Below are 16045 nucleotides of genomic sequence, written 5' to 3' on the forward strand. Positions count from 1 at the left end.
ACACACACACACACACACACACACACACACACACACACACACACACACACTATGTCTCTCTTTAGGTTCCTCTCTGTGATCTCTGACCCTCATGTTTGTTCTGGACACTTCTTCATGAGATAGAATTTATTAAAAAACACTCTACATGTTCATTTTTCTTTGTTTGTTTTTGACGTGTTTTACTTGGATTCATTTCATTATAAACATTATAGATATTTACTGTTTTAGAGAAATGCAAGCTTTTTCCCCAAAAGTACGACAATTTTTAAAAAAAGCCAAGTGTGTGTCGGACTGCAGGACTTCTGATTTCAAGACCTGATTTGTTCTGAGGTTTTTTGTCACTCGTTTAATTTTAAAGTTATAACTCTTTTCTTTGCTTTTATATTCTTTCAATCATAAACAGGAGACCCCTCGACTTCCCGCTCTCCAGAGGATCTACCTGCTCTGTTTGGGACTTGCAGTGCAGTGAGTTTTCCACAGCACAAGAGAGGAATGAGAATGATATATGGCTTTTAAAAGTGAGGATGACAGTAAGATTTGTGTGGGTGATTGTGGGCTGACCGGCTGTCTTCAGGCTGAGGTTTTCTCTGATCTCCTCATGGTCACATGGATGAGTGAAGTCAAAGATGCTGTGACCAGTGAGCTCCACCTGAAACATAAAAACACCATTGTTGAATATATATATATATATATATATAAAAAATAAATTTTTAAAATCATCCTTATCGTTGCTCATAAATACCACAAATATCTGTGTTTTGCAGCTTTTACAGTTTCTGGCTTCCACACTGAAGTTAAGACACGCTTTGTTTTTCCACTTCTGGCAGCAACAACAGCGGATTGTTTGGGATAAACAGCAGAAAAACTGGGTTGCGAGCGTGAGGAACGACAGCCAACAGGACTGAACAAGTGTGTCACATCCAGAAACTCTCAAAGCTTCAGCACAAAACAAACAGAAACTCATCGCTGCAGGCGCTCGACAAAAATCCACAACAACTACGACGAGGAGGAGGACAACAAACAAAAGCCTCTGTTCCACAGTTTATAGACAAACTACACTTCCACGTTCTCCCTCTAGTATTTCACGACTTCACAGAGAGGGACGTATACGATGGAAATATTCATCGGGTTCCCGCTGAACAGCTCGTGCCCACGTGTATGACGGAGATGAGGCGCTATTTAAGGTGCAGGGTTCCCCGTCGAGAGCTGCTCTGGGAGCTCATCCCTCTGATGCACCGCGGCCTCAGTGACGCCAGGTGAGACGGATTCACGCCTCACTCTTAAAACTGCTGAGGTAAAAGTAACTAACCCGAAAATGGTGTTTGTGACTAAGTTGATGAATTAAAGTTACTAAAAAATGGTTTGTAAAAAAAACAGAAAAACAACCTGAATTCTGGGTTAAATGACTTATTTAGTGTCAGTTAACTTCTGCTGTTACTGTTCAAACTAAATCTGAATTGCTGTAAAACCATGAAACAATCAGCCATTTGTAAGTTCAAATACATTTAAAATTAAATAAATATATAAAAAAAATCAATTGGAAAATTCTTTCTCACAGTCTCTTTAATTTAAATTTTATTTTATTTTTTAGACTAAACTGCATAAAAATGGCGGACTGCGGAGAATCTGCATCTTCAACCCATCGTGCCTCCGGGGCTAACTCAGGCCTAAGACCAATGTTACCACGGTAACAACAACAACAACAACAAGCAGCACGAGACGACAAAAAAACAGGGAAACTCGGCTCATAATTTGTAGTTTGCTAACATTATTATGGAGAGAAGAAGAAGAGTTTTTAGAGACCGAAATCAGAATTTTTAATTTTTATTGTTTCACTCTTCGCTGAATTTTCAAAGTAAAACACAGTAAAACATTTTCTGCTTCGGTTCCTCTGTCGGCCGTTTTTTTTTTTTTTTTTTTTTTTAATTTCAGAAAAAGTCTTAATTTACCCAGAATTCACTGGATGCCAGTCCGGCTTAAGATAGTCAGGAAGTCAGACTGTTGATAGGTGGGCGCTCTGCTGACACCTCGTCAGGCTGAGACGAACCGCCACCTCGTGACCGAACGATCTGCTTTCCGAGTGAGTGCCGGATGATGTGTGTTTAGAGTTGAACCTCTGTGTCGGGACTGAACACCCACTGCTGGTATGAGAGGCATTTCACACAGACACAACAGTCTTCTCTGACTGACGGTTTACATCCACGTCTCCGCCCCATGACTGTCGCTGCTGTGAAACCTTCCCGTCCGCTCTCTCTTCCTCTCTCCCATAAATTACAAAATATATACAAATAATTATATCTCATAACGGGCGTAAACACGTCTTCATTGAAGGGAAATGGAGAGAGGTTTGAGATCTGTGAACTGACTCACACCCAGAGGCTCGTGCACGTCACTTTTATTGGACGGTGTCTGTGTTGCAGTTTAAAAACGAGTGTGCACGTGACTTGCTTCTTGTTTTTTTTTTTGTTTTTTTGAAATGCTTGTGTACCTGCGTAAGCCCCATGAATTTGTTGATGTTCTCAGACAGGAATATCATGTCGCCGTCTGACGTTACCACGGTGATGAAGCCCTCCAGAGACTTCAGGTACAGACTGTCCATCTGTCCGTCCTCGTCACCGTCACTGCTGCTGCTGCTGCTGCTGCTGCTGCTGCTGCCTGGAGGGAGAGAGGCAAAAACAAGGCAGGGTTACTTCTCTCATTCAATGCCGATTATAAAATAATATCATTGTGAATGTGTGTGTGTGTGTGTGTGTGTGTACACACATCAGGCTTGTTTTCCTTATTGAAGCTTTGGCTCGGGGCCAAAACAAACCAGTGCAGCTTCTTCCTGTGTCTCAGGCCACTCCTGATCCCCAACCCTGACAAATTAAACCCAAACTACACAAGCGTTCATAATAGCTGCCCACTTTTAGAACATAACTTACATATTATGTAATTATGTTCAAGTATGTACAGCGCAGTATCCAAACATTTACACACAGAGACTCCAGTGTGTCTCATTGCAGAGCTAACTGATACAAAAAACATAGCTAGCGCCTAACTGGCCCGGCTCAAGAGGGAGTGTGTGTGTGGTTGTGTGTGGTTGTGTGTGTGTGTGTGAGTGTGTGTGTGTGTGTGTGTGTGTGTGCGTGTGCAGTGGCTTCACGCTGAACAAAGCCCAGTAGTCGATCGGGGGCGGAGGGTGGGAAGTTTGCAATTCCTCTAGTGTGCTTCCCTCAGATAAGAGAGGCTCTCAAGGCTCCCAGTGAGGCCTGGGACTCGAGTTTGGAGCCGGGCCCAGCTAGCGTTAACTCCCGGGGGAGCCCAGAGCTTTCTCATGGGCCCCAGGGAGCTGCGGAGACTCTTGGGGCCTGGTCCAAAGACCAGCGGCACCTTTGGCCTAAATACTTAGCTGTGATTACCAGTCATTTGGACTGAGTTGCACTTTTCTTCTCTCTCTTGTTCTTCGGTTGCGTAACCGCCCTCGTTTCAAAATAATAGGGTTCAGAAAAGAGTGTTTGATAGGGACAGCACAGCTGCTGCTCTGATAATCATTTCCTCTCTATTATTTTACATTTGTTCTGTTGTACTGAACAGATTGAAGTGACATGACAGCAGCGACACATAGGACTCACTTGGGACAGAATGTGACTGAGTTCACCGATTTTCTTCTGCGTTTCACAGCTATTCTCTCATGACTTTTTCTAACAGAAAAACTTGAAAGGTTAAATTTAGGGTGTGTAACGCCAAACAAAACTGTCAGAGGAAACCATGTTAACGTCATCTACCCTCTGATCAGAGATACATCGACTGAGGCTCAAATTTCATGTTTTCTTTCTTAGAATTTCATGACAAAAGAACAAGAAAAATAAAGGAAACAACTTGTCAGCTACTAAATTTTACTAATGGGATGAAGTAGGGGATTGAAAACTGAACCTGGTTACACTAAATATTGGTTCTCCTACCGTGAGGAAAAACATCACTTAAAAAGAGCTATTTGTAAGTTTTTCCTATCGCTACATAGCTAACGTTAGCTTTAACAGCTGTTTACTTAAGATCATCAAACTTCATCCCTTTACTCACTAAGAGCTGTCTCCAGCGGTGGAGAGTGACACCAGTGTTGTTTGTTTTGCTTCCATTTCTATCACTTCTTCTCTTCCACTGAAGTTAGCATGCTAACCAGCTAATTTTCCGATACCGAGTCACTGTAGCGTCCAGTATGTCCTGAAGAAGCAGCTCTGGTCACAGGAAGTATTATAACCTTTTGTCTTGTAAATGCAGGTGGCTGAAGACTAGTAAGTAAGCTGTGCTAACATTAGCTATGTGGCAATATCTTAACTATAGCCCCTTTAATGTTTTAGCCACAATAGGTGGAGATTCATTGGACTGAAGCTTGAAAAATACTTTTTTGGGGAAATATTCTTGTTTTCTTAAATTTTGAATCTTTTAAATTTCTTATCCACAGTAAATCTGTTTAGCCTAGACTAAAGCTATCTTATTTGCACATTATTTCCTATTTATGGTGCAAAAATAATAATGTGAAAACCTGACATTGTGGTTTTAGAAGGAGTTAGTGGTTAGCATTATATTTAAGACTTATTTCAAGCTTCACTGTTTTAATTTTGACTGATACGCTAGCTTTTTTTACATTTCTACTGTTATTTAAATGTGCAGCCTTAATGCTAAAGAACCTTTCTTATGCCAAACTACTTTTAAATTAACAATGTTGAAATTAATCTCAGTTGTAAATTAGATTTTGACAAAAATAAGACAGGTGACATAAATAAAAGCCAGATAGCTTTGGGAACAGGACTTTGGTCCTAGCTATTGTGCTATGCTAGGCTAAACACATCCCAGACCTAACTACATGTACTTTTAAGTCCATGTCAGTATGTGTTAAATGAGTAAGGTATAACCTGTAAATAAAACCTTAAGCTTAATTTGCTAAAAGATGTACATTTTTTCACCAAGTTTGGTTAGTAGCTTTCCTTGCTCTCTGTGCTAAGCTACGCTAAAAACACAATAAAATAACAAGATACAATTTGTGCAGCAGACATGTGTACTGTATTTTCTTACACTTGCAGTTTCCCCTCAGTTTTTAATCTTTGAGCTAAGCCAGTTAAACACATCATGAACTAATCTCTGTTGCAGTAAATTGATATTTATCTTCAAATACAACTCTGGACTCTAGGACAGGTAAACAAACATATTTTCCAAAAACGCTTCAGAAACCAATCACAAGTCGAGTCAGTTGGAAAACACATTCATTTCTTGAGTACCTGCTAATCTGCACATCAGTGTTCTTTGGCTTCCAACCAAGCTTATGTTATATAACAGAGGTGTTCCCTACAGCAGCCTGCATACGGTATGTGCTCTCGGGTGCATATACAGTGTGTGTAGGAGTGTGTGTGTGTGTGTGTATGCGAGTGTGCATGCCAGCATGTTTGGCGCCAAGGCGGTCGGGTGTTATGGCTAGCGGGGGTAATGCCAGCACCAGCCGAACGATGGGCAGAGCTCTTCGCTTCCTCTCCAATCTCTCCTTCCATCGCGGAGCAATCAAACCGGCCTGATAACGCTCTATCTGCTGCTGCATCTCACGGATCTCCCTGTCCTCTCCTCCTCTCCTCACCCACTGCTTTCCTACCCTCATTACCTTTACTCCTCCCTCCTCCTCCTCCTCTTCCTTATGCCTCCTCTCTTTCACATATATGATTTCTACCTTCCCTCCTGCCTCCTTCTCCCCCCCCCCCATTCTTCTTAATCTCCTCCTTACCCCAAACCCCCATCTTTGTCTTTGTTCACGTTTAATAGCTGCACTTTTAAATGTTGAATTTAAAAAAGGGCCAGATCACCCACATTACAAAAACTGTTTCCAGGGAGGTCTTTCCTTCAAATATAATTTTTTCAATGCTTCCAGCGCCACAAACAGTCTAATTTACCTTCATTGTGTCAGGGTGGCGGCTGCAGCTTTAGAGGTCGATATCTCAAAATCTTGGAACATGAAACTGAAACTATCCGCATAACTAGATACCACCGGGGGTAAGCATCAAAACATCTTTTTAACCCTTCAACTTAACTCAAAGTTTTGTATACGTGAAAAACATGTTGATAGTTGAAGCAAAATATGTTATTTTATTATTAAAATTAACTTTTTTTTTTTATTATCACAAGTAGATATTAATTTATACCTTAAAATGTATAGATGTGGTCCACTCTTCAGAGTTCAAAACATCTTTCCCTCCCAAACTTTTATATCTAAATAAAGTAAAATATCCAAAGTACACATTTCTAGTAATCGTACAATTAATTCTCATATTGTATTTATATATTTTTTTTCTCCCTAAAATCTGTAAGTATGAAAACACAATAATATACAACATAATATCATAAGAAGGGTTATATTGACCTATTAAGATTTTGTTTACATCTACCTTGTAAATATATATTTTTTATTATTTTAAGTTTTCACAGGTGTATTCAAAAGAGATTCATTGTATTTACCAAAGTTTTCTTTGTTCATGACTGTTTTTAGATCATTTTGAGCAAATCTTAAACAGATGCTAGTTAGCACATGGTTAGCTAGCACGGTTCTGAACAGGTGTACACATATGAAAACTACATTCTCTGCAATAACACCTCAAAAAGACTTGCTTAATTGCAGAAAATATGTTCCTTAAAGTTGCAGCCAATGAGGGTGAGGGGCTCGGCTGTACTTCCTGATAGACAAAATGAAGGGGTGTGGCTAAAATCGAGTCTATACGGATGGAATGAAACTTACTCCGTTTCCATAGTGACGTGAAAATGCAGAACATCTTTGAATATATATTTTTTTAACTTCAACACAACAATGGAAAAGTATGATAATGATTATTTTATATATATATAGTAAGGTTACTGCTCTTGGAAATATTTTGTTGGGTTTAAACAGACAACAGAAGGATCTTTGTAAACGTTTTGACACTTAAATGCCAGTTTGGTCCGTTTGTGTAACTTGTTTTTACCTGTAGTTATTTTATGTTGATTACTTTTAACTGTGAAGCACTTTGAGCTGCTCTTACTTCATACAATGTGCTGTACAAATAAAATAATCATTGAGAGCGATTGATCAATTTTCTGATTGATGACTCTACAAATCAAGAGTTGTTTAACGAAGCACTGGTTGGCCCAGAGCTATAGAGCTGGATGTTAATTAACTTAATGGTGAATAAATAAATAAATAAAGAACAGATCTGACTTTTGCTGAACCATGACCCAGTTTAATGGAGTCCAGGTGTTGAAGGCTGAAGTACGAATGAAATGAACAAACCGTTACGCAACTCTGTTAAAGAAAAATAAACAGTTTTTTTTCTTCTTGACCACTGACGTTGCGATAGTTGTTTAATTTTGTTGTGCTCTGATCTCATTTCGAGGCCGTGGAGGAATTCCAGAACAATAGGTCGTGTCTCTTTGTGGAGCTTCCTCAGCGTCTAATTTTAAAAACAAGACAAGAGGAAGGCGGAGAAGTGCAAAGAAAAGGTCCCGCAAATACCTTCCTACTTCACCGACAATTAATCATCATCAGCACACGCACACTCATCTGGCCAGATACGATAAGGAACTTGCAACTTGCCGGGATTTGCATATTTTCCTTTTAATTTAAATGCACAACACTGCAGCTTGCATGTGATCATATGTGTGTGTGTGTGTGTGTGTGTGTGTGTGTGTGTGTGTGTGTGTGTGTGTGTGTGTGTGTGTGTGGTGCATGGTCCACACCTGTGGCAAGCAGCTTGCGTGTGCGCAGGAAGCTGATAGCCAGCCTCATGATGGAGGCTTTGTCCAGGTGAGAGCTGACGCTGTGGGGGAGGGGCAGCTGGTGAGCCAGCTCGTAGAAAACCTCCGTCTCTTTGCTTCGCCTGCAGCGAGCGGCATCACGGGACTTCTCCTTACGACGCTCTGAGCTGCTCCTGCAACAACAACAACAACAACAACACAGACAGGAGTTTAGTTACACTTTCAGTTTGTTCTCCGAAGCTGAAAACAGCTGATTCTGATACAGAAACAGATTGTTGTGATTTGTGATTTCAAATTTCCATTTTTTTAACACATTTTTTTGTTGTTGAGGAAATCAATTCTTCTTACTGACAGACCTGTTTTGGTTCATTGGTAGTTATTTGTTGAGAATCATACCTCACCGATTCATCTGTATCAGGAAGCCATAACTTCTGTATGAATACACACACTGTCTGAGCTCCTTCCTACTTCGCCGCTAAACCGCTGTTTGCAAATAGCAGCGCAAAGAACCCAATACCATAAATCCCCATGTGATTCGACAAGCACAAACTGTCCACAGTGTGTCACAGCCAGTTTCACCGAGGTTCACGCACAAGTTCAAACACAAGGCGCTCTTCGCTGTGAACACAGGGAGGAGTTCTGTTCTCTCTGGCCTCACAGTCACACTAATCACACCAGCTGCTTCATTAAATATCTGATGGTAGCAGCAGAACCTGCCTGATTTCATTCCAATAATAAGATTTTATTCGTATATCAAATCAAAGTAAAATGTAAATACTGATAGCTCTCAAAACTGTTGCGCCTACAACTGGTGCTTGGATCAAGAACATGTTGCAGTGTGTGTGGAGACGCCTCTGCAGGACTCAGGATGTAAACCCCCAGAAGTAAAACGACTGTTTATGTTGTTTATCTTTACTTTGTACAAATGTTAAGACTGACTTTGTCTTGTCTTGAAAAGAAATTGTTTAAATAAGACAATATGAACAATATGGATATAATGACTATGAATCCAATCTGCAGCACGCCACCACATGCACGTTTCCTTTTCTGGATAATTCAAGTTTAAACTTAAAAGGGAAAAAAAATGAAGATGTGTATTGAGACACAACCGCAATGTGTTTTAATGCTCAGTTTTTCCATTTCTTTCTTTTCCACACGTCTGAACTGTCCGTCCCTTCAGATGCATCAGGCCACAGATCCAATCATCGGCCTCAAACGCTGCTGTGCACGCTGCACAAAGCGCCCTGTGTTATTCATGCAAACTATTCATATTTGGAAAGGCTTTAGATAAAAAAATTAAAAAAAAAAAGAAGATGAATTTTCATACTATTTTTATGTTGTGGTTCGGTCGATGACAACCCTGATCTCATTGGCTCAAAGAGAATCTGACTCATGTCACTTCATGAGTCACTGAGTCAGAGCAGGTGAATTAAAGGACATCTTGCTCTAATATCTGTGGGTCTTTCTGAAGAAGGGGATCTTACTGTCTGTGATGGAACAGGAAGTCAGAGCGATCGTGGGGCTTTTTTTTGTTTTTTTTTTTAAACTCTCCCTGACGAGAGAGAGAGCAAAGAAAAAGGTGAGATATATAGAGAGATAAGAGACGAGCAGCTTGTTAAGATGTGCCGCTGCCTCGTTTCCTGTGTGAAGAGTTTCCATCACCAGAGTCGAGTTACAGCTCTTTCAAAAAGTTAATACTTTTAAAATCTCATTTTAATAAAAACGTCTTTGTCCAAAAACTAATATTGGATATTAAAAATAAAACAAACCACACACACACACACACACAATGTAGAAGCTGCCACTATTTGGCGAATTAGAAAACAAGGAAAAGACAAATTATTACAACTCTAGAAACGGTGAAACACAAAATGAGCAACATGGATATAAAGTTGATCTGTCGTGCTTCAGCTTCTTTGACATTTACTTCAACTTCAATACATGACAATGTCTCATAATGAGAAAAATGACATTATCAAAACAAAAATAATAACACTTAAAGCTCCTGAACGGACTCGTGTCCAGTTTCATGTGTTTGTTTGTTCGACGCGTTTCATTTGGATTTGGATTGAGAAAGACCTATTGAGCAAAATGTAATGTGAACTTTGGAAACGGAGGAGGACGCTACGTGTTTGGAGGCGAGCCATGAAAAGAGGAAGGTGACTGATGGTATAATGTGTTCTAACAGATGACAGTTTGTCTTTAACAAGAACCTTTCAAGTGGGCAACAGCCGAGAGAAGCAGAGCCAGGTGATTATTTTCATTTCCTCAGGTTGATTCAGTTGTTGTTGGGAGACGAGAGCCACCGGCCAAAACCGGTAATGAAAATATTTATTATTATTATTAACATCCCACACATGTCTACAAAAAAAAAAAAGAAAACAGTACTGTTTCTGGCTGGATGTGCTGAAATGAAACGAGTCAGATTCTGATGTCAAAGCTCAAACAGACAGACAGTCCAGAGGTTCAGACTGTGATCCAACAAACCATATTAGGACATCAACACATGGAGCTCGGCCGGGTTCTTGTCTTACGCTCAACACTCGTGCTCCAACGCTCATTAAGACCGAGTGTCCGTCTGTATAGAACGTAGAACCAACACGTAAACACGGGGGGAGGAGCCGCGAGCCACCGAGCGATATGAACACACTGCCGTATATAATTCAACACAGAAACGTGCTGCTGAATGAATATTAAGTATAAATGAAAGGTTTCCTTCTTGTCAAAAATTCATTTTTATAGGTTGTTTTTTAAAAAATAAAAAGAGCAGAATGAAGGTGGACATCAGTGAATTTCAGCTGCAGCTAAAAGCAGAAACACAACAAACGTGCGGTTAATAAAACATTATTAATACTGATTAAAGATCAATTCATCTCACCACTTTCTGAAAACATGCTTTTAGTAATAATTTACATACTCATACACGTTTCCACTGACAACACAGAAGAGGAAATAAAGAGTCATTAACCCTCTGAAGTGGATGGATGGTGAAGGTTATTGTGAGGTTCTTAGGTATTTAAGCTTTCACCACATTTTATTTCCACAGTAACTAAAAAGGTAATGATTCTGTGGTCAGCAGATAAAACAGAGGAGCAGCGGAGAGTTAAGAGTCTGTTCAGGCCTCATAAAGATGCACGAGTCCCCCGAGGAGGATTAAACACTTAAATGACGGCTGTACTTCACAGGCGCCGACTGAGCCGTGACGACGTGAGGCTGAAAGTGTTTCAGCCTCTGATCTGTCTGCAGGTTCTGTGACGACGATAACTTCAAAAAACCACAACAGACGAGGTGTGTGTGTCTGCCGCCTTGAACTTTAGACCCCCCCACCACCACCACCACCACCTCCCCTCTGCTGTGACACGATGCAGTTTATCACAGTGGATCACATCTGTGCCAGATTTGCAACATGCAGGAACACACACACACACACACACACACACAAATACATAAATACAACTGTGCAAAAAGGAGAAATATTTTCGCAATAAAACGCAAAAAGTAAATGAAGCAGAAACATGTGCAGCCACAGTAAACACATCAGCCGAAGACCTGAAACCCACAAAGATAAGAAAATAAGTAAAAGCCAAAGCTAATAATTACTGAGCTGCACAAGTTTACAACGAGAAGAAGAACTCCGTATGAACTCAGTGTTTTCTGTTATTGTAAATCCTTCAACACTTTTGTGCAACAGCAAAATGTCAAGACAAACGTGAATTTGCATTTAAATCTCTGAGGTTTAACAGGATGAGACTGAACTCAAAATCGAATTGAAACAACATGAAATTGTGATTTCTTGAATCTGATTAGCGGCTGCGTCCAAGACCATTTGAATTCGAGCCAATGTACCAGCGCTTTATTCACTCGGTCCAACAATACACTCCATCGCTGCCAACATTAACAACACACACACACACACACACACACACACACACTCAGAGCATTATTCAGGTTTGTCTCCGGAGTATCTGGTCCTATACAGAACCCGGGATGTTCTACAGAGGACGACAGCTTCTCCTGTTCTCCCTCCTCCTTTAAAGACCAGACCAGAACACCTGAAAACCTCAGTCTGGACTCACCTCTACAACCACAACGCTGCGTTTCTAACTCACGTTAAAAAAATTATCTTTGCATTTCAGAGCCAGCAGCAGCAGCAGCAGAAACACAATCTTTTCTACATTAAAGTGAAAAATTGTTGAATGTTTTTCTGTGTGGTGTGACACCTCCTTCTGTCTCAGAGCTGCTCTCCGTATGAACACACGTGCTGCCTGAGATCCTCGGGCAAATTTCCTCCGTGCTACACTCGCCTCCTACTCTGTCTCTTTTCCCTGTCTCTTTTATTGCTTTGTATATAAATAATAAAGTTATTATTATTATAAAATCTTTTTTTTCCCGACTCTTACACTGCAAATCTTCATCATTCATCATCACTGAGTCGTATATATTTTTCTTTTAAAAACAAGGGGGGAAAAAAAAGTCTGTCAACCTGTTTCCAATAGAAATGATATGATTGATTTTATTTGATTTATTTGCGCATATAAAACATTACAAATATACTGTATATGATGGATGTGCAGGTGACGTAAGAAACCCATGTAGGGCTCATTTCAAAACTGCACCTCAACATAAAAACATCATACTAGATAAGAAAGAAATGAATCATAGAATGATAATAATAATAATTATAATAATATTAATAAACAGAAGACAATTCAAAAGAAACAGCAAAGACAACCTAATATAAGCGTAATGTTTTTAATTGTATTTGTTTGTATTTGTTTAAAAAACATGTCATATTTTTCACCTCTTTGAATAAAGTAAAATATTAATATAAATGAATAAAATGAAACTACTCAGTTAAACTGAGAGGCCGTGTTGTGCCGCAGCTTCAGCTCTTCAATCATCACGTATGAAATCTTGCTTACGTGCTGAGAAAAACCTGTGTACAAGATGTTTTCATGCTGAAACTAAGATCATGATGCTTTAAAAAAAACAAAAACAAAACAAAAACAACAACAACAGGTGAAAATCATCTGTTTCACATCAACAGCATCAGCGTCGCTGGTTACATCGGTTCAAAGTTGAAAGAGGCAGTTTCCCCCTCGACCCCGCAGAAACACGAGCTGCACAATCACACATGCGAACGCACATTAAGGAGAGGAGAGCGCACAATTAACAGGAAAAGCAGAGCACAGAAGCACCATTATCTTATCTTATCAAGAGTATGTCCCATCAGTGCGTCTCCCTGCTCGTCTCTCCGAGGTTTAAACTCATTAACCCCGACTGACAGTGACCCAGACCCTCATTACTGACGAGCCAGCGGATGGCGGAGCAGGCGGCCACCGGCTGACTCAAGCCAACTGGAACAGCTAACTTCTGCTAGCCTTTCTACTGGATGTGTGTGTGTGTGTGTGTGTGTGTGTGTGTGTGTGTGTGTGTGTGTGTGTGTGTGTGTACGGTGCCACTCTTTGATTGTCTGGGGCCATTGTTGCCGCAGGTCCCTACGGACTTTTTCAGGATACGAAACAATGGGAATCACAGCGATTCACCAGGGCACCGAGCCCTGTGATGTACTCACTGACCCCCTCAGTCATACTCACACACACACACACACACACACACACACACACACACACTGTACTGTACTGTATGAGTACAGTGGTGAGGTGCGGCTCCGTTCTACCTGCCACTTTCTATCTGATCTTTAGGGAAAATCTTTCAGAGCATCCAGAGTCTCATCGTCTGTATTCAGCTGAATGAAACTGTCCTCGGCCGACGAGCTAATGTCCTTCATCGTTAGTCTTCAGATAAAATGACGGGCTGACAGAGAAGCTCTGGTCTGAACGGACTCAAATCCTTCAGCCTGAAAATATAGTCAGGATATTATATTTAACATGAGCAAATGACACCGCACGTATCAATAACCTGTTGCATCTCAGGTAAACTGTGACTCCACTTTAGTGCTGATATTATTGTTCAAGCAACAAGAACAAAAAGCTTCTGAAAAGCATTTAACTACATTAAATATTCACAGTGACACACGAGTAAGAAAAGTAGTTGCAGGTTATTTTTCTGTGGATGAGTTCATCCATTAATCAACTTCCAATTGCAATAAACAACAACTTTTATAACTGAGTAATCCTGTTTTTTTCAGTTTTATACAACTGTAAATTAAACATTTCTTTGTTTTTGAACTGCTGATCTGACAAAATAAACTACTTTTGACACATTTCCTTAATTTGATAAATGCTGCTGCTCCTGATGGTCAAAACCAGAATCCACTCTCAAGAGCTCTGCCCGGTCGTCCCTGATCCACTACAGGTCCGTGTCGCCCAAAAGGTCAACTGAGGTCGTCAGTCAGTGCCACCTCAGGATCTGTGGATACCGTCTGAGAAAAAATAAAACGCCCCTGGACCTACAGCACCTGTTTAGACTCGCCTTTGTTTTGCTGTGTGTGTCTGTTTTGTCTTATTGTGAAGCAGTTTGTGACATCAGATTAAAAAAACGGTGCTGCATATATAAAACTCCCGCCGCAGACACACATTCGACAAGACACAACAGTCTGGCCGCAGAGTGCACCGAGTTCATGCAACCAAGCCATGTGGAAAATACAGTAAGTATCCAAGTTCAGCCAATTACTGTTCCAGTCAGTCACTCAGCTCGTCCCGATGAGAGCTGGACACTTCTCAAACATCCCGACAGCTCTTGAAAAGGCTTTTTTAAAAGGCCAGATTTATTTTAATTTAGTGTCTTAGAGAGAATCAGGTGATGACGGGACACGAAGCGACGCAGGGATCAGTAAAACATCTCATTATAATCACTGAGAACTCGCTTTGATCAGCTCGCTCACCTCCGTGTTCAGCTTTCAGGTCGCTACAGATCATGAGAAGATTTTACTGGTAACTGATAAGGGATCATCACAAAAAGGGCATCAGTAGGAAACCATTAACTTGTAAAACTTATTTATCAAGTGCGACGGTGAGACTCTCTGCTTTACACAAGACGAACAGGACGAACGTAAGAACAGAAAAAAAGAAAAGTGAGAATAAAGTTGTAGAAAAATAGTAAATAGAAAAAACAGCTTTACTTTTACAGGAAAATGTCATTATATTATAATGTTTTTAATTTAAGTTTTTATACTTACAAGAAAATGTATTATTGACAAGAGATTGAGGATGAACTTGTATCAGAAAAGAGATTTTTATCAACTTCATTATCATCATCTGACTCGTTTAAGTTTCTTCTTCTTTCTTTAAAATCGCCTAATATCATGTGGTTCTCCACAAGAGTCACATTTCTGCTTATTCTGAATTTATTTTATAAGCTATTAAACTAAAAATTCTTATTAAAAGTTTCCCCTAAAGCTTCTGCGTTTCTGCACAAAACATCTACAACTGTGACGCGAGTGACGATCCTTCACTCGCCGACAGATTTACACTGAAGGCTGAGAGAACGCCGTGACCTAAAATAGAATCCGTGACCTCCGACTTTCTGACACCTTTACCAAAATATGAATCAAACGGGGGAAAGTCGAAGCTGCCAAAACAAAAAAAACTAAACAAAACAAAAGAAACAGTCATGAGTCATAGCTCAGATTTCTGTTCTCTGCAGAAAATGATGTAAAAGCAGATACAGAAACATTCTTTGTTCTGCTCCGATTCATTGGCACATCTCTTTTAGACTGTGAGAATAGCAACCCAAGCCGGGGCGATGCGGGCTGCCAGATATTTTCATCACCCTGCACTCACGCAAACATCGCATGCGTAAGCCCTAAAAAGGACGTCTGCAGTCGACCTGCAGCCTGCGCTGCGTTCGAGCTCATAACGCCGGATTTAGCTTCGTTTTTGTAGCTTTCAAAAAGAGGCTGTCGTGGCCTGAGACTCAGATATTAATAACAGGAAGATGGAATTGACATTTTCTTGCTACTTTATGCTTTTACTCAATTAGGAGAGAGAGAGAGAGAGAGAGAGAGAGAGAGAGTCAGACAGGTAGAAAATACATACCTGGCATTCTCAAACCTCAGTGACAGAAGTAACGCTGTCACTCTAAACCACAGAGTCACACGGCCAGTTATGTACACATGAGGCCGGACACACACACACACACACACACACACACACACACACACACACACACACACACACAGAATGTGAAGCAGTGGTGACAGCAGAGTTAATCTAGTCTGAACAAACTGTCACCGTTACCTTCAACACCAGTCAATATTACTGGCGTTGTATTCTCCGATCGATCGATTACTATCGACGTACAACTCGATGACTCCGCCTGTAAACCCCCCCCC

General features: G+C 40.4%; 1 protein-coding gene across 1 annotated transcript in view; it reads right to left on the reverse strand.

Annotated features, from left to right (window-relative positions):
- epas1b (endothelial PAS domain protein 1b) overlaps positions 1–16045 on the reverse strand; it is a 49327-nt gene that overhangs the window by 20296 nt on the left and 12986 nt on the right. Inside the window, exons 2-4 of the mRNA XM_023394674.2 lie at positions 7732–7922; positions 2489–2655; positions 562–649 (exon numbers count right to left, since the gene is read on the reverse strand). Coding sequence (XP_023250442.1) covers positions 562–649; positions 2489–2655; positions 7732–7922 — 446 coding nt within the window. The remainder of the gene's footprint in view (positions 1–561; positions 650–2488; positions 2656–7731; positions 7923–16045) is intronic.

This window comes from Seriola lalandi, unplaced genomic scaffold, assembly GCF_002814215.2.
Source record: "Seriola lalandi dorsalis isolate HSWRI2012SDOR001 ecotype SW California unplaced genomic scaffold, Sedor1 jcf7180002054952, whole genome shotgun sequence".
NCBI classification, from domain to species: domain Eukaryota; kingdom Metazoa; phylum Chordata; class Actinopteri; order Carangiformes; family Carangidae; genus Seriola; species Seriola lalandi.